The sequence below is a fragment of the Scyliorhinus canicula genome, chromosome 17 (assembly GCF_902713615.1).
Source record: "Scyliorhinus canicula chromosome 17, sScyCan1.1, whole genome shotgun sequence".
Taxonomy (NCBI): Eukaryota; Metazoa; Chordata; class Chondrichthyes; order Carcharhiniformes; family Scyliorhinidae; genus Scyliorhinus; species Scyliorhinus canicula.
The window spans coordinates 84,139,125-84,164,997 of NC_052162.1; the positions used below are offsets into that span (position 1 = coordinate 84,139,125).

At 42.2% G+C, this 25,873-nt stretch overlaps 1 protein-coding gene across 1 annotated transcript; it reads right to left on the reverse strand.

Moving 5' to 3' along the window:
* Positions 1-1,352: 1,352 nt before the first annotated feature.
* Positions 1,353-24,754, reverse strand: chmp1b (chromatin modifying protein 1B). Its single transcript, XM_038775005.1, has 8 exons — positions 24,669-24,754; positions 18,666-18,763; positions 15,849-15,995; positions 13,513-13,581; positions 10,071-10,178; positions 7,574-7,617; positions 4,813-4,885; positions 1,353-2,101 (listed from the first exon to the last, which is right to left on the reverse strand). The coding sequence occupies exons 1-8, from the start codon at positions 24,682-24,684 to the stop codon at positions 2,057-2,059; spliced, it is 600 nt and encodes a 199-aa protein (XP_038630933.1). The 5' UTR covers positions 24,685-24,754; the 3' UTR covers positions 1,353-2,056.
* Positions 24,755-25,873: the final 1,119 nt, after the last annotated feature.

Genomic DNA, 25,873 nt, shown 5'->3' on the forward strand with positions numbered 1-25,873 from the left:
GAGAAAGCTAGATTTCACAATATTGGAATCTGTAAAACATGCTTCGTAAAACAAAATCGCTAAAATGTTATCTGCCTTAATATTCCAGGCAATTTGCACCAATTAAATGAATTTCAAAGTAAACTAAAGTATGGATTTTAAATTACTGTCGACGCATTTCTCAGCAAAACATAATAGTTTGGTCATCTGCACTGCCCGAATAAAAATTAAACTTTGTAGACGATTACTTCACTTACATATGCAAAACCGAATTTACACTGATCTGTATGTTGTTACAAGTGAAGATTAGAAAGGAAGAGCTGGTTCCTTGGGCAAATTAAAATTGGAAACATATGTTGCAGTAATTGTACGCAAGTGATGACAGAAATGCAGGTGCAATTAGCAAGGAAACAATTGCGGATCTTAAAGGCAGATCTAAGGCAAACAAGAGCATCCACATCCTTCAATGGCTTTGTTAGTAAAGATAGTGCCCAGAGTAGAATAGAGCTATACAGGCCAGAGTCCCACATTCAATATTTGATCCTTACCCAAGTAATTCATCCCAGTCAAGGCATTGGGCGGGATCCTACAATTGGCCCTACTGCCCTAAACTGTTAGAGGGGAGGAGGGGAGAGACTGGGAAGTGAGCCAAAGTTTCCGTTTCCAATTGCTGTCCAGTGAACCCTGCTGGAAAGTGCACAGATGTTGACATCAGACAAGGTTGGAATGATGCCTCCCACCAACCTATGGCCTGCCAGTGCACACAAAATGTGTGAAGGATGGTTATTGGAGATGGAAACAATAGAACTGGATCCAGCGCCAGAAAATCTTTGCAGAGAGAAGCAAATAAAAAGAAAGAAATTGCATGCAGTGACATCCTCCAGGTTAAAGAGGAAATGGTGCAGCAAGGGCAAAATCTCTAGTCCACACACCACTCTCCCACAAAAGCAATACAAATTCAGGTTCAGCTTCTGTCATCAAAATCACAGGGCAATCATATAAATTAGCTTTGCAGCAAGCAACAAGAAAATGGCAGGTTGGGATAAAGTTAACCCAAACTTTCATTTGTGTGGCTTTTTTAAAAAAATTGCCAAGTTCATACTATTTCTCTTAAGTTTTTTGGGGGGAGGGTTAAATGAAGCAGGTCACTGCCCCTCAGGTTGAGAAAATTAGCCCCTGCAATTTAAGAGAATGGCTGCTGTCAGAGCAGGATTTGGAATTGGCTGGAACAGTTTCAGTTCACAGTAACGCACACATTTTGACTCAGAGAACCTTTAATTGTGGGGGTCAGGGTCCAACGGAAGAAAACCACGGTTTAAAAAGAAAATTCAAACCGACATGAAAATCCCAAACAGACACAGCCACGCAGTCAGTGCGATTATCAGGAGATTTAATACAATAGTGCTCATTTATACCCTTTCCCCATTTAAGTTACATTTTACAAAAGAAATGAAGAGTTTTGTTCAGACTCCTTAAATAGATTAAATTGTACAATAGTTAGAGAACATTCCAGCAACTATGGAAACAGCTGTCCATAGGTTTAAAAACAAGACCTTTCGGTGAAATTAAGGTGAAACACATCAGAATACAAAAAAATATCTTCAATCATCTTTCAATTGAAACTTCGGTTTTGCTCATGATGAGATCAGAATATTTAGGGCACAATTTTTTTTAAATAGCAAAATTATAGTACATTTTAGGGAGAGAAAACTGCCACAACATACACAGATTATGGATGACTTTTCCCAGGTAGAAAAGTGCACCCGAATTCTTTTCCCCCCAAAAAGAAATTTGGAACCCCAGTTTATACTGGGAAATGTGCTGTGTAAAATGACAGTGAAGGAAACTATGTGAATGACAATGTATTAACCAACCATATTTAGGTTTATTCTCAACACCAACACTGTTGGTGACAGTGTATCAGTGACTACACTAGAAGAAAATCGAAGTATACAATTCAATGCTACAGTTTCTCCCCCCCCCCACTCCCCGATATGGATTTTTATATATATATATATGTTTTTAAAAAAGCAGGAAATTATTCCTAGAATAAGGCGGCGAACGGTTTTCTTCATCTTTACACTTGATCTCGGAGACGTGAAAGCCTTTGGGAAAGTTCATCCTACGTAAAATAACAGAATTGGATTCATTCAGTAGTTAATCGCATAAAAAATAAAAATTTAATCTCAGACACATTTAACTTTTTAAAGCGTTGTAGATCAGGGTAGTACAGGTGTCGTTCGGCCCCAATAATCCAGAGGTCTGAACTAATATAATCCAGAGAGTGCTACTTCAAATCTTCCCCCGGCTATTTGAGGAAGTGCCCAGATCATCATAAGCATCCAACCCGAAGGAAGGAAATATCATCTTCACTCAGGCAGGCCTGTCGGCGTCTCACAAAACCATAAGAAATCGGAACAGGCGCAGGCCATTCAGCCCTGTGAACCCACTACGCCACTTAATATCGTGGCTGATCAAAGACTCAAGTCCACTTTCCCACCTTCTCTTCGTAATCGTTGCTAACCCGACTGATTAAAAACCTATCGATCTCAGCCTTGAAAATGTCCAAGGACTTACCCGCCACAGCTTCCTGGGGTAAAGAATTCCAAAGATTCACCATCCCCAAACCGGTCTAAATAAGTATCCCCTCATTTTGCAACTGTGCCCTCTGGTCCTAAACTCTCCTATGAGTCGAAACACCCTCCCAACATTTACGCTGTCTAATTTGACTCAATTCCTGTCTAATGTGGTGGCTCGCAGCTGCCATTGGAGACGGCCATTCATTTATATCACAACCTTAACAAACACCGATTTGCTGCAGGAACCTTCACAGGGCAAACAGCGATGTGCAATGAGTGCCAACCTTGTCAGTGGCACCATATCCTGAATGAATATTTTTAAAATAACCTGCATTTTTCCTAGATTAACTACATTTTTTAAAAACAAAATGAGATTTGTGCTATTGTCTTATGCTACTTTGATTCCCACAGAAGCTCAATGTACTGCCAATGGTGTGCAATGACAATTTCTCCATCAAACTCAATTGATTACCGTGTTAAAATGAGTATTCCACTATTCCCCACTCTAATACACCACCTAGTGGCTCTTGAAAGCAAAACCAACTACTAGGTGAAGCAGTAGTAACCTTATAAAATACGGTTTGATTTCTACAGGCAAAAAATAGAACTTCAGAACTCTAGTTTTGAAGAATAAGCTCTTTGATCTGAAATGTTATCTGTTTCGCTCTTCGTAGATGCTGCCAGACCTGACTAATTCCAGCATTTTCTGTTTATCATGGATGGCTGCATATTATTGGATATGGTGATGGTGTCTGAGCCACAAGGTTAACAGTTGAGGATGTGGATGATGTAGTCATCCGCAAGACAATGTTATCTATACACTGCAGCATGGCCACAGGTGTTCACACTGTAGATGGAAAAGCTCCATAACTGGCTTCTGGTAATCCACAGTACTCGAAAGTCAGCGTTCTCAATCCTCCCACCAATGGGAACAGCCACATCGGTTCTGTCCAGAACCGTCATGATTTGAATACCTCCATCAAATCTCCTCTCAACTGTCTCATCAAAGGAACAACTCCCAGCTTCTTCAAGCCATCTACCAACCCAGGCTCCTCACCCCAAGACCATTCTGATTAATCTTTTCTGAATCCTCTCTAATACATTCAAATCCTTCCTAAAGTATGGTGTCTAGACCAAACCAGTGCTTTATACAGGGTTAACTATTTCCTTGCTTTTGTACTCTATGCCCCGATTGATAAAGCTCAAAATACCATATGTTTTATTATCCCCGCTCTCAACTTTTCACCTTCAAATGATTTATGCAGCTCTATACCCAGACCCCTCCGCTCATATACCCCCCTACCAAAATGAATTACTTCACAACTCTCTAAGTAAATTTTCTCTGCCATTTGTCTACCCATTCTATCAATGTCCTGTCAAAGTCCTCATGGTTCACAATAGTTCCAAGTTTATCTGTAAATTTTGAAACTGCACATTGTGTACCAAATTCTAGGTCATTCATATACATCAGGAAGAACTAGGGTCTCCGCACCGACCTCTGGGAGTTCCACTCCTCCAATCAAAAGAATAACCGTTCACCACTACTGTTAATTTCCTGACACTCAGCCAATTTCGTATCATTGTTACCAATGTCCTTTGTATTCCATGAGCTCCAACTTTGCTCACAAGTCTGCCGAACCTTCACCAATTTACGAAACACAGAACTGAAGAGTGAGAAACACTGACATGGAGCCGTGAAACACAAGCTATCTGCAGGTTTCATTTCAACCTCCGATGCACCAACACTGGGCTTTAACCACAGCCTCAGACCTTTTTTTGTGTGCAGCAGTACATTTTGCTTCCATTTCCTCCAGAAACTACTGCTGTAGCTTTTGCAGGCCAGCTGGTCATTGCTGGAATGAGAGAAATTGTGGGCCTTATTGTGAGGCAAGTGAGCAGAACCTGCCTGAATCTTGTTTCACGTGCAGCTCAGGCAGAAAATAAAGATTTTCAACTGATAATTCAGGGTTGCACTGAATCTGAGCTCCAGGGACAAAGATCAACTTGCAGTTGATTGCATTAGTTGTTTTCCAGCAGAAATGTTGTCAGTCTGAGGCATTTTCAGCACCAATGTAAAATAGAGACCAATATGTGGTCTAGTTAAAATGACCGTGAAGTGCTGTTGTCCACAAAATCCTTCTAAAAAGAACACCTTCTATAAATCAATCAAATGTCTGGGTAAATATACAACAATCGTTTTATTGCTGCAATCTTTACACAAATGGCAATTTAAAAAAATACTTTAGGATTTTACCTGTTCTGCTGATGCCACACTGGAACCAACTGACCCCATTTGGCCTTCAGGAAGCTGCAGATTCAAATCAAGGCTGGGGGGGGGGGGGAGGAAGAAGATATCAGATCAGATATTAGACTTTGCTCAGCATCTTTATTGGGAGAGTGGCTTTACATTTAGACATTTCCTTTAAAAGTATCTAGTTCGGAACTTTAGAATCACATTGGCAATGATCAATATTTCAGAACACAGTATAGTTATCAGACAGGGGTTCATGACTGGAGCATCTCCAGGCAGGTTTCTGTTAACCAAGCTGAGAGAGAACACCACGGCATTTAAGGCAAACAAGAATTTAAATTTATCACTTTAACTATTCTGAAAATTTTGAAAAACATGCCTCGCATCAGGCTGTACTAGCACCCATCTACATTCTAGGTTTTGCTGTACTAGATTTCTTTTTAACATCACATGTATGCAGCTGCTTGCAAGGCAAATGCTTTGCCTGAGCTTACAAGTTACAGGGCTCGTCATGTGGTCACTAATACAGGAGATGGCGCTCTTTTAAAGCTAAATTGAACGGCAACATTTTTGATGCTAGGCTTAGTGGCACGGTGGCTATGCCACATGCTGAGCACAATCAGGTCATGCAGGGGCAAAACATCTCGGCCATTTTATAATCAGCTGTTTAGTCAATTGGAAAGTGCAAGTGTATAACTAAAAGGTCAAACAGTTTTAATTCCCTGGCATTATTTTGCCTCCTCCCCCCCCCCCCCCCTCCCCCCCCCCTCCCCCCAACCCACCCACAGCGCCAAAGATTAATTTAATAGCAGCCTGTCCAAACGTTAACACTTGAAATATATTTGAAGTTTCTATATGAATGCAGAACTTTAAAACAGAAATTAGGAAGACAATTGTACCCCAAACTCATGTTTTTAAATAAACTTCAGTTAGCAACTTCAAGCCGTCTTATGAGGCTGCAACAATAAATCTGCCAGAATTTCACCAAAGCTGCTACTGGATGAGAAAATGCAAAACACTGCGAGCGTTTCTATAGTTTATTACTGCATGTCAGCGCAGCTAGCAGTGATTGATTCCCCTGGCCCATCAGATTATCTAGTGTATTAATCAGAAATAGGAAATTGCCATTTTTCACTGATCTTGCGGTGCTACTCCAATAGACAAAAACAAAAACTGCCCGAAGTAGACCTGCAGCCTTTCCGCGCCACACAGGTCAGGTAGCATATTCATCAGAAAAATGTAACCGTTAAACAGCACTAGGGTTTCAGGAATTTTATACCGAAACGGAAAACTTGGTAGAAGTGGATCAAGAAGCAATGGGGGGAACTCGGAGCAATTTCACAACGGTTGCTCCAGAATCAGGAGAAAGTGCAACAGATCAAAAATACAAAATCTATTTCCATTGGGTGATAGCAGGACACAAATTAACTGCCTTCACACACATTTTCTTCACTTCCAGGTGCATGCAGAGAGGGGAGTATATTCCCGCACATTGCGTAGGAACGATACCCACAAATTATTTTGCAAATGGGACCAGAAACATTTTCAAGTATCTGTACTTGAATTTTCAGTTTTAAATAAAATAGGTTATTTAAGACCAAGCTTGGATTCCATAATTCAGTGAGAATGATTCTAATGTACCAATTCTAATTAAATGGATCCATACCCCTGTTACAATAAAACAATACAAGTGAAAAGTTCCTTAGACTGCACCTTCCAAACCCATGACGACTACCATCTAGAAGGAAAGGGCAGCAAATACCTGTGAGCACCACCATCTAGAGGTTCCCCTCCAAGTCACACACCACCACGACTTGGGAAATATTTTGCCATTCCTTCACTGTCGCTGGTTCAAAACCCTGGAAGTCCTTCGCTAACAGCACTGTGGGTATACCTACACCTCAGAGACTGCAGCGGTTCAAGGAGGAAGCTCACTGCCACCTTCTCAAGAGCAAATGTGGATGGGCAATAAATGTTGGCCCGGCCAGTGACGACCACAAATGAATTTTAAAACATCAAAACTTTCCTCTTCTAGATTTAAAAAAAAATACTCTTGTTAAGGCTTTAAAAGGATGTCCTGCAAAACATTGTACTGCACATTGGCAAAATTAAATTGTGCACAAAAACACCAATGTTCCTCTCTATTGAGCTGTGCTGCGCTCTGGTCAGATAGCACCTTGAGCACTGATGCCAGTTCTTGCCACCATGAGATACTGAGACTTGCAGATGCTGGAGGAAGTGCAGAGAAGAGCTGCCAGTCTGACGTGACCTTGGATGTCAACTTGAGGAAGGACTGAAGAAACGTAAGGTTTTCATCCCATGAATGGTGTTGGGAACACTTTTATAATGATATAGAATTCAGTTAAGTAGTGCAGGTGGTGCATCTGGAACACATACTAGTCATGAGAATAGACCAAAGAGATACAGGTTCAAATTATTAAAAGATAAATTTAGGGATGATAAAGAAAATGTTCTCCACAAATATGCAATCAGTCTACGGAACTGGGTTACAGGAAGTGCAGTAGAAGTAGAAATCCAGGAGTCTACTTTAAAATGTCGATAGAGGGGGAAACATTAGGATGGCTCATTAGAGATGGTCAAATGGCCGAACTCATCCATAATTATTTTGCACAGAGAGAGAGAGAGATCGGATATAACCAGAACATTGATCCAAAATATAAGTCAGTCAGTCACTTTGTGGGAAAGGCAGTCCTTGAGTCAGAGCTCGGCCTCATCAAAAACTCTTACGAAAATCCATACTAACCCAGCTTCATCAGCCATTTCATGCAACAGTGAATCCACTTGATTCTGGAAGAAAAGTGAAATATACAAGCTGAATATACTCGGCTTAAAAAACCTGCATGCAGAGATATATATATATATATATACACTAATTATATCGCAAAGAATACATAAAATACTGCACAAATTACTTTTTAAAAGGTTGCTATAAAAACAAGGCACCCAATTCCACAGATCTGACAAACAGCGTAACAATGTTTATACTTTAGCTAGTCAAGGAGTCTACTTAAGCAAGCTGCTAGTACTCAATTTATGCATTGTCTGAAGTGCCAGCCTACACCGGGTATATTAAGTTGCTGGAGTGATGTTTGAATCCACAATGGTGAGAGACGGGCTGATGACACGAATGACAGTCATCTAAGAGTATAGCAAGAAATATGGCGAGTCTCCTTGTGAGATTATTGATTGAATTCAATGTGCAAAACAATTATATCTCCGCAAAACCCATAATTTGCATAGTGGTTTGGAGGTTAATGAGTATGTTGGTGCCATTTAGAACTCTGGACCCATATTCTGTTCCTTTACTTGTCCCACTGCCATTCCCTGTTACCTTTCATCTTCCTGTCATATAATCTTTCTGCCGTCCACCTTATCACAAACATTGTGTTCAAATTATTTCTCTTCAATTATGCACATGGCATTATGCCAAAACTTTCCCCAATCATTAAGTTTGTTTTTATTTATTTTATCAGTTTTTGAGATGCTTATGCTCCTACAATCCAGTAGAGCAAATTTTTACAGCCCAATAGAGGAGCAAGTCATAAGAGCCTGCACTGTACATTTTAGAATACAGGGCCTTGCATTCATTTCAGTCACAATCTATAAAGACAGCAAGCTCGATGGAATAACCTTCCACCAGAAAGCACAAATGGCACATTTCTCAAACTTGTGAAAGCTTTCACCACCAAGATAGTCTCCATTTTGCCAATACTGTCTTTTAAAAAAAAAATGTAAAGTACACAATTCATTTTTTTCCACGCAGAGACGGGGAGCAGGTACAATCTCCACATGGAGTGTGACCCAGGGCCGGAATCGAACCCGAGTCCTCGGTGCCGTGAGGCAACAGTGCTAACCACTGCACCACCTGCCAATACTGTCTTAATTATCAAGTGAAAAACAGCATGACCACTGGTGATATCTGCAGATTTAAAAGACACAGAAGAATATTGGAGGAACATGGACAACACCACAGCTCCTATGTGGCCATTACTACCCAAATGGTACATTCATGCGGCCATCTGGCTGCACCCATATTTTCAGCAGCAGAGTAAATTTCCAAACAGAATGGGATGAATTTCTCACATCTTTGGTTAGGCCACATTTGGAATACTGCGTGCAGTTCTGGTCGCCACATTACCAGAAGGATGTGGATGCTTTAGAGAGGGTGCAGAGGAGGTTCACCAGGATGTTGCCTGATATGGAGGGTGCTAGCTATGAAGAAAGGTTGAGTAGATTAGGATTGTTTTCATTGGAAAGACAGAGGTCGAGGGGGGACCTGATTGAGGTCTACAAAATTATGAGAGGTATGGACAGGGTGGATAGCAACAAGCTTTTTCCAAGATGGGGGTGTCAATTACAAGGGGTCACGATTTCAAGGCGAGAGGGAGAAAGTTTAAGGGAGATGTGCGTGGAAAGTTTTTTTACGCAGAGGGTGGTGGGTGCCTGGAACGCTTTACCAGCGGAGGTGGTAGAAACGGGCACGATAGCATCTAGACAGATATATGAACGGGCGGGGAACAGAGGGAAGTAGATCTTGGAAAATAGGGGACAGGTTTAGATAAAGGATCTGGATCGGCGCAGGCTGGGAGGGCCGAAGGGCCTGTTCCTGTGCTGTAATTTTCTTTGTTCTTTGTTCAAACAGAACATAATTCCTACAGTGCAGAAGGCGGCCATTCGGCCCATTGAGTCTGCACTGACCCTCTGAAAGAGCATCCTATGTAGTTCCACCACCCACTTCCTGTCCTGTAACCCCACCTAACCTGCACATCTTTAGACACCAAGGGACAATTTATCAAGACAATCCACCTAACCTGCATATCTTTGGACTGTGGGAAGAAACCGGAGCACCCGGAGGAAATCCATGCAGGCATGGAGAGAAAGAAACCGGAGCACCCGGAGGAAATCCATGCAGGCATGGAGAGAAAGTGAAAACTCCACACAGTCACCCAAGGCCGGAATTGAACCCGTGAGGCAGCAGTGCTAACTACTGTGGCACCGTGGTGCGTTATACATCGCTCACAAGAACTTTTTGTTCTAATTTGCAATCTGGAATAACAAAACATAACTAGGATAAAGACTACTTCCTCCACTATTTTTGTAGTGTGAAATGAGAATCGTTTCCATAGTTTATTCCTGTAGCACCAATAAATTTATAAAAGGAAAGCAGTCATTATTTGCATCATAATGTATTTGCGTCGCCAACTCCCATCAGTAAAATGCCAATCATGCCTGGCCCTTACCTGTGGCGTAGTTAGAGTTGTTGTGCTGCTCATAGTGTCCTCCATCTGCTGGGTCTGTACATCTAATGTTTCAAATTGATGCTCAAACTTATCCATTAGAGCAGAAATCTGTAAGAACAAGAAGGCTTAGAACATTGCATTACAATTGTCTGGACAGCCAATGATGCAATTCAAAAGCACTCAGGAAGGTAGATGTACAAATTGTTGGAGAAAAGATCTCTGTATACCCATTTATCGCGACTACACAGATTGACAGAATTAAATAGATTACTATTTTTTGTTCAGCGACTTCTTTCAAGAGGCTTATACTGATTCAAAGTGAATATTCTCATCGGTAGGACATTACTGTAAGGATACTACCTCTACATGACTCAATGAAGCACAAAGTTGGGGCAAAAACGACTTGCAAAATATGATTGGCAGTAGACATTTTTGTTCTTAAAATTGCACCTTTATTGGCACTTTTGAACGGTATTAGATCTCTGCCTTAGTCCTGTCCCTTTGTACATTTTATAATTTGTTGGTTGCGTCAAAAAAATTCTGCTGCCTCTTTCCTTGCTAGTTTACATCCGCAGTGATGGTAATGACACCTTTCCCCTCTGATTTGTTACTGGATGCTAAGTAGACTAATCAGAATACGAAAGCAAAATGGCACAGATACTGCAAATCTGAAAGAGAAAGTGCTGGAAACCCTCAGCAAATCTGGAAGCATCTGTGGATAGAGAAAGGGATAACCTTTTGTGTCCTTACAAGTCAGGCCAGCTGTGCAGTTCCAGTATTTTCTCTTTTTATTTTAATCTGAATATAAATAGGATAAAAGCTGTAGGTCAGGAGTGCAAGTTTCACTATGTTTAGATGTGCTATTTCTAACTAACTGGTTTCCATAACGAGCGTTGGGAGAGCCGAAGTTGTGCTCTGCCAGGATATAGCAAAAACCAAATGCATTTTAAAAATAAGGGAGGCAACGGTACAGTGGCATCATCACTGGGCTAGTAATCTAGAGGCCAGTGGTATCACCACTGGGCTAGTAATCTAGAGGCCCAGGGTAATATTCTGGGGACCCAGGCTTGAATCCCACTGACATCAGATGTTGAAATTTGAATTTTAAAAGTCTAAAAGTGACCATGAAACCATTGTGGATTGTCGTTAAAAACCCACCTGGTTCACTAATGTCCTTTAGGGAAGGAAATCTGCCATCCTTGTCTGGTCTGGTCTACGTGCGATTCTGAATTCAAAGCAATGCGGTCAACTTTTAAATCCCCTCTGAAATAGCCTAGCAAGCCACTCAGTTCAAGAGCAATCATGGATAGGCAATAAATGCTGGCCCAGCCAGCAATGCTCACATCCCCATGACAAATAAAAACAAAAGGTAGGATACAATATTATATCTTAGCAGTCTCCCTCTCCTTTTAAGACACTCTTATTCAGTTGGACTAATTCAGCAGGATTAATTATCCTTACATTCCATAAAGGTTTTGGGAAGATGGAGCTGGAAGGTCCTTTCCTTCTCGTACTGTTTCGAGGTAAAGTCAGTCTTTTATAATAAATATCCTTTTCTGCCTCCTGTACTGGATTCAAGTACACTCACCATATTCCCAATCACAGTCGATTAATTCATTTAACTTTTGTTGAAAATTAAATACACTAGCATGCAAATCTGCACTGGGGGTCAAAATGACTGAACAGACTGCCCAACGTCAGATTCATGAACTGCTATTCGAGCATCTAGCCAGCTTCCATGCTCCTTTGGATTACAATGGAATTGCAATGTCACAATATCCCTATCCCTGCTCTCATCTATTCTTAAAACTCTCACTTACTTTCCTATTATTGTAGCTTCTACATTAAGCAGATTCATTGGGACTGCTTACCACCTTAATTTGACATTTTAAAAAAACTTTCCCCATGATATCTCCACACAAGGAATTTGCAATACAAGGTGGCCTATTTAGCATCTCGCCCCTTTTGGTACACAAATTCTTTCCGACCATTCAATAACATTGACAATGGCCCCATTATCGTCAAGGAGGAAATATGAATAACATTTTAATTTGTACCCCCTGGAAAGTGAGGTGTCTTGGGGGGGGGGGGGGGGGCTTGACTTTTTAAACTCTTAGAATTCTTAGAGCCTGCTTCCTACACAATTTTTAAAAATCTATTCCTGTGTCATTTATTTGAGAAGTTTAAAGACCAGATATCAGCAGATGTTTCAGAAAAAGGAATGAAACCATTTTCAAAGGTTCAATCGTAATAGACCTAGAACTCCGAGCTAATGTAATTTTGGCTGGCTGAAATGTCTTATTAATGGCTGGATTATATTGAGGGTGTCCTCCTTCCAATTCTACTTTAGCAAATTTGAACATCTACAGTAATACATTGTTCCAGTTGGCAGGCAAATTAAATCAGCAGCACCCCAGGCTACTCTTTTCCCTTGCATTAGGAACGTCATTCTTTCTGAGGTATGGTGTGGAATACGTGAACAAATGCCATGTCTCTGCAACACAGATTTTGTTTTGACAGAACGTGATAGGACCAAGGAGTAGAAGTAGGCCATTCGGCCAATCAAGTCTGCTCCGCAATTCAATGAGATCATGGCTGATCTGATATGACAATCCTCAACTCCACTTTCCCACCTAATCCCCATAACCCACGATTCCCTTAATGATTAAAAATCTGTAGCAACTGGGTCGTTAAGTAAGGAACATACTTAAATGATCCAGACTTTGCAGCGCTCTGCAGTAAAGAATTCCACAGATTCACTACCCTCTGAGAGAAGAAATTCCTCCTCATCCGTCTTAAATGGGTGACCCCTTTCTCTGCGATTACATCCTCTGGTTCTGGACTTTCCCACATAAGAAAACACCCTCTTATCTACCCTGTCATGCCCCCTGAGAATCCTACATGTCTCAATAAGGTCACCTCTTATTCTTCTAAACTCCAATGAGGAGCCCCAACCTACTCGGCCTCTCCTCATAAGAAAATCCCTCCACCCGGGATCAACACAATGAACCTTCTCTGGACTGCCTCCAGCAGGTTTTTCCTTAGATAAGGGGATCAAAACTGCTCAATTGTGTTCCAGGTGTGGTCTAACTAGTGTCTTATGAGACAATCCCACTGTTCTGGGATTGATGAGCTCCCATCAACGAGGATCTGATTGACTTAAGAGAAAATATTTCTACAGTCTCAGTGATTGTAACATTGTGGAAGTTTGTTCCAGGTGCTGGAAAATAGGATTAAAATGAGCAGCTAGTTCCTTCTGTTTTTGGCTGGTGCAGACATGATGGGCTGAATGGCCTCTTTCTGCATTGCAACTTTCCTAATGGTTCCAAAAGCATGCTAACTTGATAACTGAAAGTTGACATTCTTCGAGACATGCAGTTACAATGACCGAAAAAGACAAAAGACAAGGATTAGAACTCATTTCATCTTGGACAAATGGTACCTTTTCCAGATTCATGCTTTTCAAGGTCATGTCCATGGATTTGACAACTCCTGCCATTGATTTGGTTACCTAAAACAAAAAGTGACAGTTTGGCTCCACAGAAAATAGCTCACAGCCATAATCAATCTGCACAGTAAAACGGCGACTCAACAGCTCCATTAATACAGTAGCATCCTTTATATCAACACACACAATGCAAGGGATTAGCTTGTGTCATATAGTTACGGGTTAAACAAACTTGCATTGCGAGTGGAAATTAGTTATTGGAGATGCTGCAACTCTATATACGAGCACCACTGATGCCAAATCTGCAGTTCTGTCATATAAGGGAGTGAAAGAATATGTGGCTACTGATAATCTTCATTTTACTGAAGATTTGTGGGCTTCTATTTTGCTTACATCAGATATCTGTTTGAATGGTTTTTGCAGTAATTTGTTGTGTGGCAGACCACAGCAAGATGGTTTGACTTGCACAGTTGATGTCCATTGTGGTTGGAGCAATCATAAGGGGGAAGCAGGCTTCAACTGGCAAACAGTGATGACAAGAACCACTCCACAACATACTTTGAACTGTTGGGACTCTTGACAAAATCTTTAGGGTATCTCGCACACTGGGACAAATTCTGAACTCCATACGGAAATAAACCAACGTACATCACCTGCTGTTGCTGCCCTGAAATTAAATGAGTTGCAAGACACATGCATTTGCACAGTACCTTTGATGGAAGTAAAGTTCCTAATGTGTTGCATTGAGGACCAATAGAAAAATAGAATCTGATCTTTAAGAGGGCATATTAGCAAAGATGAACAAATATCTTACTCTCAAAGTGAGTTTTAAACAACAATTTCCACATTCAAAGTGCCTTTAACATAATAAAAGCACTAGGCATTTCAAAGAAGGAGCACTATCAGACATAATGTCCCTTGCTGGCTCTGGATCAAATTAAGACTGGTCACCAAGAATATATCTTTTTGACCAAGCTTTGTATCAATTTAAAGAAAGACAGAGGGGACGATGTGGAGAAAGGCGCAATTTAGATCTTAGGGACTAGGCAGCTGAAGGCACAATGCCAATGGGGAGCAAAAGAATTTGGGCCGCTGAGCGATTTTGGGGCTGGAGGAGGTTAGAGATAGAAAGGGGCAAAGCATCAGAGGGATTTGAACACGTGGATGGGAATTTTACAAATCGAGGTATTGCCGAACGGTAAGTCAATATAGCGAGTGAAAATGCAGTGATGGAGTCTTAAAAGTGCAAAGACAGAGTTTTGTAGGTAGAGAGTTCCAGAACATCAAAGATATTGCTCTCAAAGATGGAATTAAGTGAGAGAGGTTGCGTCAAAGAATAAGAACAAATAACTTAAGGAAGGTTGTAGAGCTGGAGGCAGTTACTGGAATAAAGATGTGAAAGACCATGAAGGGATTAAAACACAGCGATGAGCATTTTAAATTTGAGGCAATAAAAGAACAAGAATTAATGGAGGTCAGCAAGAACACAAATGATGGGTGTACGGGACTTGATAAGGAAAAGGACACCAGCAAAATAGTTTCAGATGAGCTGGTTTCCGTAGAGCGTAGGATGGAAGATTCACCTGGAGAACATTGTAATAGTCCAGTCTGGAAGTGACAAAGGCATGGCGAGGGGCTCTGGCAGACATTGTTAGAGGTGGAGGAAGAGGCTTATAATGGGGTGGATAGGGTGATGTTTCGAATGGAAATTTTGTGAAATGTTTGGTTTAGAATGACACATGGCCCAGTCATGGACGTTTCCAGAATATACATGTATCTGGCCCCATGTTTGAGAGTGACATTGTCAAAAAGGCAACATGTAAATGAGAAAATGGAAAAGTGCAAGACAGAACCATATCGGACTCTAGATGTAGCATGAAGGGTGAGTAAGAGAAGCTACTGCGGGAGATGCTCTGGTCACGCTTTAACCGGTCAGAGTGGAACCACAGGCAGTCCTATTTATCTGGAGAATGGTGCAGAAGTGCTGGACAAGGGGGAGGTCAAACCCATGTACCAGCAGAAGTAATCTGTAGTTACGATTAGAGCTGCGACATGGCTCGTAAAACCTGACCAAAGTGATCAAAACCAGAGGGAACAGGTAAAAGGTGCACACAATTTAGAAGGAAGCCAATAGCATAGGCAGATTAATTGTAAAAAACACTGATGCAAGACCACTTTCTCAAAGCCGTTAAATGCAGGTACTGGTCCTACCTGATGTTCAAAAATGGAAGGCATACACCCAAGTTCAATCTGACATTTCTGATAGTTTGAAATATTTTTCTACTGGCTCACATGTGCTAACTTGGAAGTTGATCAGGAAGGTCCATTACCTTGCCCATTGTAACTGCACTCTGAACACGTGCTGCCACGGCATCCACTCTAGCACTCATTCGCAGAAAGTTAATGGACTGGTTCTTTTGCCGGATTGCATTTTCTGCATGTATTCGTGCTACTTCCGTATTACCTTTCTGAATTGCCTATAAGCAATCATATAAAATATAAAAAAGCAGACATTTTAATATATACAGCAAGTCAAGCTTTATTGTTAAAATTAATACTGGGGTGGGGCAGCACGGTGGCACAGTTGCTAGCGCTGCTGCCTCACAGCAACGAGGACCCGGGTTTGATCCCGGCCCCGGGTCACTTTCAATGCTGCGCAGTCTCCCAGTGACTGCGTGGGTATCACCCTTCCCCGCCACCCCCCTCCAAAACGAAGTGCAGGGTAGGTGGATTTGCCACACTAAATTGCCCCTTAATTGGGAAAAAAAATAATTGGGCACTCTGATAAGTTTTTAAAAAAATAATGCTGAGGTTAAATATAGCCAGTATACTTCTTTCATAATAACCACGGAGACTCCGCTTTGAATCTTCCCAAGCCAGTTTTTGTTTTTAGTGCAGTAATCACTGCCTCTCTGATGCAAATTGCTTTTCATCATTCCCCATATGAAATATCACCCAATGAATGGTTAGAACTGCAATTCCAGTTTTAAAAGTAATTAAAAGTAGAACAAACCTATATATTACAAATCTCACATCTATATATGCTTCCATCCACAAAAAACAACTTACGGGTGCAACATTTATCACACAAATGGACTTATTTTCAATTATACTTGCTGCTCTCAATTCAGATTGGAAAACAACATATTCCTCGACTTCCACACTTCTGCTCATCATAGATTCATCAGTTGCAACACAGGAACAGTATCTCAAATAATCCCCAAACAATATAAATTACCCACAAAAATACATTACCAAATCTAATTGGGTTTAATTTGCACAGACATTGAAAATATATTAATATTGACAAGTTAATGATTTTAGTAAATAACACTTCCATCTGCAGTTTGCCTTGGAACGAATAAAAAAATAATTCAGCCTATAAAAATTGTCAACCAGAAATTGCAGATTGCTGTGACAAAATAAGTTTAAAAGTTTTTCTCAGCTGCTTTTCAATCTGTTCCAGCTAAAAGAATTTACTATGCTGCTTACAGTTGCGCGCTTAATAATCCTCTACCAAAAATGTGTTTTGTTTCTTCTTTCTCTTTTGAAACATTTTTTCAGTCATTGAGGGTAGCTTTTGCTTTTAAGTATAAAATGAATTTATTCTCTCCAATGTACAACTTGGTTTAACAGTTAGAAGGTTTAATGTTTATTACTCAATGACGCGACTGCCCATCTTGGTGTGATTAGGAAAGAAACAAAGTTAACTAAACAGGCATTAACTGGTGTGCATGTTAGTGGGGTTTTATTGCACAGCTGCCTCATGTAGTTTTACAACAACTTGCATTTGTAAGGCAACTTTAAAGCAGCATGTCTATAACCCGGATCCAATCAAAGGTTCCCCATGAAACTCTGGCAACTGCCTATATTTCTCGTCCTTTCCTTGCACCTCTTACAACCTACTCAAAAAACAAAGGCATGATACAACTTACATCCAAAGTTCTGTCCCATACAGAATGCCATATTTTGGGCATTCTAACAATAGGGAGTTACAGTCATCACAAATTCTGTAGTTTCTCGTCTTTGCTTGGGACACAAAAAGAACCTGTAAGCAATCTATTGCTCTCTATAAATTAAAGTATAACTTCATACACAAAATATCTGTTAATGTAGCACTGTCCAAGGATTGAACTGAAGCTATTACTGTCATTGCTATTTGGAATTGGTACCAGTCTGTTGTATTCCCAAAGTCTAATGGAAGAATAAACGTTCACTTAAGATCAGTTACATGAAACTATCAGATGAATTACAAGAAAACATTAGACTACAGCATAAAAGTCATTATTATAGACACTCTTACAGTATCACTTCAACTGCAAACAAAATCAAGGCAAATTTGGGTGGCAGATATGCTATCTGCGGACCTGGTTACTTTGCAATGCTACACCTACAAAATTTTATTATTTGAATTGGGAAGGAACGTCTATTACCTTCATTAATCATCTTCTGAGAGAAAATGAGAAAAATATTGGCGTGGATCACTTTGACGCATTCGTTAATTTTTGTGAGAAAGGCATTGGCAAACATATTATGGCTCTTCAATTAACCATGACTCATCGCTATCAACACAGTTACGTTAAATAAAAATATATTTGATTCTTCTTGAACGATGAAATGTTAACATTTTACAATCCAATGAATTTTTTGCTGGTGAGCACAAAACAAATCTTCATAGGCTACGTAACAGCATCCCTACACTGCAGTAGGCCATTCAGCCCATTGAACCCGCACCGAGCCTCAAAGAGCAACCCTACCTAGGCTCCTGCCTGATCTCTGCAACCCCGTAATTCCACTTAACCTGCACATCCCGGAACACCAAGGAGCAATTTAGCATGGTCAATCCACCTAATCCTGGGACTGTGGAAAGAAACCCACGTAGACATGGGGAGTATGTCCAGACTCCACACCGGACAGTCAACCAAAGCAGGAATTGAACCCAGGTCCTTGGCGCTGTGAGGTAGCAGTGCTACCACAGTGCTAACCACTGTGCTGCCAGATCGCACTCAGTCCTGTAAAAGCTCCGGTCTACCTGCAGACTTATGGAACTTAGAATGCTATTCAGAAGAGGCTTATTGTTGTCATAAAATAGAACACAATTGTTATTTCCATAGGCTGACAATATAAAATCATGGATAATTAATTACCTTTTTGATTTTGGCTTTTTCTGTTTTTTCTTCTTTGTCGCATTTTTTGGAACTTCTGGTAAGATCCTTTGCAGCAAACTTAAGGTTGAACAGGTGTTCTGGAAAGATATATGTTAAGGATGCATCATCGAAAATAGCCACTGCTATCTGAATACAGCATGCAATGGCTGAAGAATAGTATCACGGGACAAAAACTCCATCCCGATTTAATATTTACTGGGTAGGCAAGTGTTTCAAGATCAGCTAAGAAACCAGTTAGAGTGTCATTTTGAAAATTAGTATTCCATATTATTATAAACCATGATACCATAAGACATAGGAGCAGTAGGCCATTCGGCCCATCTAGTCTACTCTGGATCATGACTGATCTGATACGATAATCCTCAAGGCACCTGTTTGAAATAGAAAATTAACTTCACCCAGACTGAACAGATATTGAAACTTTTAATCAGACTATTTCTTACCGTATATATTGATGTAATAAATGAACTTAAACGTACTAAATTGCTTAATAACTTTTAGTTGTTCCTTTTTAGAAAAGTAGTAACAGTATGTCGACTATTTTCCAGATATTTGAGCTGCAATGTTTCAGCCACAATGAGCATTCTACCTCAGCTCACTCCTCTGCCTTATCCCTGTAACTTTGCACATTCTTTCTTTTCAGAATTGCATTCTTTTCAGATGCCCCTTTGAATGCCTTGATCGAACCTGCCTCCACCACCCTCTCAGGAAGTTTGTCCCAGACTCCAACCACCATTATTTTGAATCTGTGCACTCTAGGTCCTGGTGCTCTTGAGTGAGAGGTCTCTCATTCCTGACACTGCCAACCCCCCCCCCCCCCCCTTCCTGATTTTGAATACCTCTACCAAGTCTCCTCTCAGTTTTCTTTTCTTCAAGGAAAACAGCCCCGACCTCTGTGATCTATCCTCATAGCTATAGTTAGCTATAGGTGGTTAGCATAAATGCTTCACAGCTCCAGGGTCCCAGGTTCGGTTCCCGGCTGGGTCACTGTCTGTGCGGAGTCTGCACGTCCTCCCCGTGTGTGCGTGGGTTTCCTCCGGGTGCTCCGGTTTCCTCCCACAGTCCAAAGATGTGCGTGTTAGGTGGATTGGCCATGCTAAATTGCCCGTAGTGTCCTTAAAAGTAAGGTTGGGGAGGGGGGGGGGGGGGGGGGGGGGGGGTTGTTGGGTTACGGCTATAGGGTGGATACGTGGGTTTGAGTAGGGTGATCATTGCTCGGCACAACATCGAGGGCCTAAGGGCCTGTTCTGTGCTGTACTGTTCTATAGTTCTTTGTCCCTGGAATCATTTCTGTGAGTCTCCTCTGCACTCCCTCCTCACCCTTCATGTATGGTGCCCATAACTGGATACAGTGATCCAGATGAGGCCGAACTAGTGTCTAATACAAATGCAACATGACCCTCCTCAGTCTGGGTTTCATTAGTTCACCCTGATAACTCAGGGTACTCTCTTGCCAGATCAGACTGGCTGGTGCGGTAAAAACATACATGAGGAGAAACCAGGCCGAAAACGTTACATTCGGCATACCCATTTTTACAAATTGTAAGCACAGTATCTAATAAAACTTGAATATTTAGATATTTCCACGTTTAACAATATCCTGAGAACGTCATGCACATGTTCTATTGTAGGATAGGGACAGCTTTAACTTGAGCTTTTCAAAACTTTTCCGACATAGCTTTTTCCTTTTGTTGTACTATCTGACGAGTCCTTTCCTCCTTGTGCCCAGGTAGAAGCAGATTTATTTGAGAGGTGGGTTGGGCTTGGGGGCAGAGGCTTTAATTTACACCTATTTATTTCTGAATGGGTATAGAGAGAGTAGTGACGTGGTATCCCAACGCCAGGAGGCAAATGACCTAATCAGGTTTTTAACCATTAACGTATACATTTTCCTGGTTGGAATCAATAGATTTTGAATCAACACATCAACCATGGTCAAGTTCCCCTCGACCCCCCCACCCTCCATACCTGTCTAACTCGCCATCCTCCTTTTAAAACACTCCTTAAAACCTCTTTGACCAAGCTTTTGGTCATCTGAATACCTCCTTATGTGGGCTGGGTTACACTGTTTTACACACACTCTTTTATAATGCTCGTGAAGCTTTGCATGCTTCATTACATTAATGGTGCTAGATAAATATAAGTTGTTTTTGCAGGCAACTTAACTACATCATCCCCTTGTGATTTTCTACCTTTTCATTAGTCAGCTAAACCACCTTTTGGTGTTTGGTCGGGGAATAAAAATATGGCAGGAATGCAAAACAACTCAGAATCCTTCCTCAATAGGAAAATCATGGAAAGTGTCTGACCAGGAAATAATCTTACTGAAGCCTTCAGATGACATCAGACACCACGAGGGAGGAGCATGGGCAAGGCACAACAAGTCACATGATTCCCAAAGTATTGCTAAATATCACTCCCAGGCACCAACAAACGTTAGAGGTTTGCGGGTCAATTGCAGGCACAAAGTAGTCCCATTGTGGTATTGTGTGAAGCAAATAATGGCATGATGGGAAAACTAGTCAAGTCTTCTTGGTACAATTGAATTTAACCTAAGACACAGATTCAAAATACACAGATATACACAGCCGAGGTCAACTTGACCTAAGAACCGAGTGACTCTAAAATTCTAAGACAAGGTGTTTTCATCATGAGCCTAAATGTAGTCTCAATACATAACAAGCTGAACAACTGTCTCTTCCTGTATGTAAACAACTTCTTCCCTTTCTTAAAACAAAGACAGGATAATGATATGAAACTCAAGTCCCCTAAAGGTCAGCAAGGTGACGCCATTGTAACGATTATTACTTATGTTTTACTTTCAATCAAATTCCTGACCAAGCTGTATTCATGTTATCTTGATCCTATAATGTATAAGAATCGCCTTCTTTTCCTGTAATATCGCAGACTTGGGACGGAATCAGCAGTTTGTAATTGACTGCTTTCCGACTCCAAGTATCAGCCATTTACTGCTAGCAGTCAGTTCAAATTCGGAAATAAAGTTCAGTTTTGCTTACCTAATGAATGCTGTTTGAATTTCTCTATCACAGTCAAGACGCGGGGAAAATATAAAATACAACACCATTCCAAACAAAAGTATCATCAACGATCGTGATACAGTTATGGCAGGTTTGAGAACAAGTTCCAAGACTATAGTTAACATCCATTTGAGACAGACCAAGCAAATTTCCCAACGTGCCGCTCAAATAACAATCTGCAAGTCACATCCAACAACAGTGCAGACTTAAACATGCGGTTATTTAACATTCCAAAACACTAACTTTTTCCTGCAACACTAGGCACACTATTTTGTCTTGAAGTACTCAGACATGAAACATTTGAAATCTGATCTGTATATTCGCAGGGGCGATTAAAGATGGGCAATAGAGACTGTCCTCGCCAGCAACACCCAGATGCCATAAACGAACAAAAAAAGTATGGTTTTGCAAACATAATTTGACAAATTGTAGGTGATCAATTTAATGGTATCTGGCCTTTTTAATGGTATTCAATAAGCTGAATACCAGGTAGCCTTTTTTTGGCACATGGGGCAAAAAGGCCATTATTTTCCCACAATGCACATGGTTTAATGATGCACATTTTCAAGATGGCGATACTCTGCCCACTGCAGATGTTCTTAAACTTTATAAAGCTACAAGTAGCAGGATGTCATGCGAGATGTCATGAAAACATCAGAGATACGTCATCAGGGGCAAGCAAGCAAGGTACGCACAGCGGCAAGAAGCACTCACTGTCCATATACAATTCGGGGAAGTGTGAGATAAGACCACAGAGGTTTTAAAAACTACCAGCTCTAGAAAGGAAGTGGAACTAATTCTGATCCCAATGAGTGTCGAATTTAAGTGGGAACAACTTGGTGCATGAAGATCTAAAATATATATATTTTTTAATTATATTATTTTAGGCTATTTCTTGCAGATTTCTGAGAAATATAAATGGGCTTAGTTGAAAAACATCACAATCACTGAAATGACATTGGCAATATTCAAGTTATGTTGGTTGGCTTTACAATGGTCTATGGCAGATTAAATTAAGAGTATCTGCCTGTTTTTTCTTGGCTTGATGGCTGCGGGTCTGCAGAGGCAGTTTTTCTTAGCTTGCCATAATAATTGTCTTTATTCCTGTAAATCAGCAGGTAAACTAAACAAATAATTATTCCTGTTAAATAGAGCATGCCACAGATGACTCGAGGTTGAGTGCACATTTTACAGCACAGAACTTTGTTATACAGATCTACATGGAATCGCACAGTAAAACATAAGTGGAGAAGGCCTTCAGAACAATGATTGGTGGTTTACAGATATATTCTGTAACAGACTGGGTCAGCACATTAACAGATCCAAACATAATTTTTCACAAAATTCCATTCCAATTTTTGGGAGGTTTCATACATAGAATTCTCAGTCTTTCCCTGTGGATCAATGTTACGAATGGGAAACGAGAGGGGGGTCACAACATCACAAAATGCGAGAAGTGTTTGAACATAATAGGTACCAGAGCAGAGAGGTGGTATACAAATATAGTACAAAAATAGTGCCCCTCACTAAAAATAGAACTGAACACCACAGTCACGCTTGGCTTCTGTCACAGGGTGAGATGTTTGACGTAAAGTTGTGAATGATTCTCGATTAACTCAGCAACAGTCCAACTCCTGCCAGACTCAGGTAAACACCTAGCCTAAGTGGAATTGCTTACTCCCGGGTAGCCCCAAACACCGGGTGCTGCTCCGCCCCACACCTCAACAATAATAATAAAGAGCTAAGCTGTCCCGTCCAACAGCACACTGTAATCATGCATGCCATGCCTAGAGGCGCTAACCTGTACCTCTCTCCAATACTCCAAGGGGCAGCTCCTCTGCCCCACCCCAAGGGGCCACTCCGGCACCTCCCCTTCCCCACTCCGAGGGGCTGCTCCAGCACCTCCCCCTCCCCACTCCGAGGGGCTACTCCGGCTGCTCCCCCTCCCCACTCCGTGGGGCTGCTCCGGCAAATCCCCTTACCCACTCCGAGGGGCTGCTCCGGCACCTCCCCTTCCCCACTCCGAGGGGCTGCTCCGGCACCTCCCCTTCCCCACTCAGAGGGGCTGCTCCGGCACCTCCCCTTCCCCACTCCCAGGGGCTGCTCCGGCACCTCCCCTTCCCCACTCCCAGGGGCTGCTCCGGCACCTCCCCTTCCCACACCCAGGGGCTGCTCCAGCATCTCCCCTTCCCGAGGGTCTGCTCCGGCACCTCCCCTTCCCCACTCCGATAGGCTGCTCCGGCACCTCCCCTTCCCCACTCCAAGGGGCTGCTCCGGCACCTCCCCTTCCCCACTCCCAGGGGCTGCTCCGGCACCTCCCCTTCCCCACTCCCAGGGGCTGCTCCGGCACCTCCCCTTCCCCACACCCAGGGGCTGCTCCAGCATCTCCCCTTCCCCATTCCAAGGGGCTGCTCCGGCACCTCCCCTTCCCCACTCCGATAGGCTGCTCCGGCACCTCCCCTTCCCCACTCCAAGGGGCTGCTCCGGCACCTCCCCTTCCCCACTCCAAGGGGCTGCTCCGGCACCTCCCCTTCCCTACCCCAAGAGGCTGCTCCAGCACCTCCCCATCCCGACCCACAGAGGCTGCTCTAGCACCTCCCCTTCCCCACCTCGAGGGGAGGCTCCAGCACCTCCCATTCCACACCCCGAGGTGCTGCTCTAACACCTGCCATTCTCCATCCCGAGGGGCTTCGCTAGCCCCTCAATTTCCCTACCCCGGTTGGAAGCTCCAGCACTTCCCCTTCCCCGCCCCGAGGGGATACTCTCATTCCAGCCCCTCCCCGCAAGGGGCTTCCCTGCCGAAGCGAATTTCCGCACCCTCCGTAGAGGACTGGTAGCGGAAGAACAGCACCCGAGCCACGGCGCACGACTCTCCGCGCACCCCCACTCGCAGAGGAAGGCCTAGGCCGTGTCGGGACGGCCCTGCCTCCCGGGTAAAGGATACTTTCCAGACTGGACATCTTCAAAGCCCGGACACAACTCCAGCTGATCAGCAGGGACCCAAACAAACACCGACCGCGCTTCCGCTGGCAACGTGAACACGCCACATCCGCTGACGTCACAAAGAACTCAAGATCAGTCACCCTTTCCCCATCCAACTCCACCCTGAAATAAACACTATAAAGTCACATTAACCCTTTCCCCACCCAACTCCACCCTGAAATAAACAATATAAACTCTCATTAACCCTTTCCCCACACATTCCCACCCTGAACTAAACAATACAAACTCTCATTAACCCTTTCCCGATCCAACTCCACCCTGAAATAAACAATATAAACTCTCATTAACCCTTTCCCTATCCAACTCCAAACTGAAATAAACAATACAAACTCTCATTAACCCTTTCCCCACCCAACTTTACCCTGAACTAAACAATACAAACTCTCATTAACCCTTTCCCTATCCAACTCCACACGGAAATAAACAATACAAACTCATTGACCCTTTCCACATCCAACTCCACACTGAACTAAACAATACAAACTATCATTAACCCTTTCCCGATCCAACTCCACCGTAAACTAAACAATACAAACTCTCATTAACCCTTTCCCCATCCATCTCCACCCTCAACTAAACAGTATAAACCATCATTACCCCTTACCCTATCGAACTCCACCCTGAAATAAACAACACAAATTCTCATTAAATCTTTCCCCACCCAACTCCACCCTGAACAAAACAATATAAACTCTCATTAACCCTTCCCCATCCAACTTCACCCTGAAATAAACAACACAAATTCTCATTAACTCTTTCCCCACCCAACTCCACCCTGAACTAAACAATATAAACACCCATTAACCCTTTCCCAATCCGACTCCACCCTGCAATAAACAATATAAACTCTCATTAACCCTTTCCCCATCCTACTCCACCCTGAAATAAACAATATAAACTCTCATTAACCCTTTCCCCACCCACCTCCACCCTGAAATAAACAATACAAACTCTCATTAACCCTTTCCACATCCAACTCCACCCTGACCTAAACAATACAAACTCTCATTAACCCTTTCCCCATCCAACTCCACCCTGAACTAAACAACGTAAACTTTCATTAACCCTTTCCCCACACGACTCCACCCTGAACTAAACGATATACACTCTCATTAACCCTTTCCCAATCCTATTCCACCCTGCAAT